Source organism: Atta colombica, unplaced genomic scaffold (assembly GCF_001594045.1).
Source record: "Atta colombica isolate Treedump-2 unplaced genomic scaffold, Acol1.0 scaffold302, whole genome shotgun sequence".
Lineage (NCBI taxonomy): Eukaryota > Metazoa > Arthropoda > Insecta > Hymenoptera > Formicidae > Atta > Atta colombica.
Window position 1 is genome coordinate 207,324 of NW_017259407.1, and position 843 is coordinate 208,166.

Here is an 843-nt window from a genome sequence, read left to right on the forward strand (position 1 = left end):
AGAAAAAAATGTTGAAAACTTTAATGTATGGTATAATCTAGAACTAGTTACACAAATGGGTCGAATATGTTTCTTTGACTAACTGCACACAAACATTACCACAGATTTCTTAAAAAAAAAAAACCGAGATTATAATAGTTAAAAAAATTATGATTGTAATGATCACAAAAAAGTAATAGGCCATTCTGGAAAGACATTTATATGCATAAATATGTGCATATAAATTTAACCTCAAAAATTAAATATAACAGCACTGTGTTTTCATTTGGTGAAAATGCAACTCTTAATTTACTATCATATGTTTCACATTATTTCATTAAGATATACATGTAGTTTTGATATTTTATCCAAATTATGTAGATATTTGTGATTTTGGATGGACTCACCCTGAAAATGTAGATGAGGCACATTTTCAGCACTTTATTGTGGAATCATCTTAAATCAATCACTTTTTATTTAAACTATGAAATACACACACACACACACACACACACACACACATACAAAACATTACAGTTATATACAACCTATCTTATAACTTATAAGCTATATGTAATATTTACCTCAATGAACATACGGGATGTACATGAGCACTAATAATTTTAGCTATACCACGAGTTAAAAAATCCCAAATAACTATTCTTCCATCGTTGCATCCGACAGCAAGTAATGTTCCTCTTTTATTAAATGTACAAGTTACAGCAAGAGATATACAGTCTAATGTGCCATCAAATTCCTAATATATATAATAATAGGAATAATTATTAAAAATGTTTACATATCTAATTACTTCATATAAAATTATAATAATAAAATTACAATTAATATTGTAGACGTACCTCT

General features: G+C 26.9%; 1 protein-coding gene across 1 annotated transcript in view; it reads right to left on the reverse strand.

Annotated features, from left to right (window-relative positions):
* The window catches only part of LOC108690270 (retinoblastoma-binding protein 5 homolog), a 3,555-nt gene that overhangs the window by 2,552 nt on the left and 160 nt on the right, over nt 1-843 (reverse strand). Inside the window, exons 2-3 of the mRNA XM_018197469.1 lie at nt 820-841; nt 564-736 (exon numbers count right to left, since the gene is read on the reverse strand). Of these exons, the coding sequence (XP_018052958.1) occupies nt 564-736; nt 820-841 (195 nt within the window). The remainder of the gene's footprint in view (nt 1-563; nt 737-819; nt 842-843) is intronic.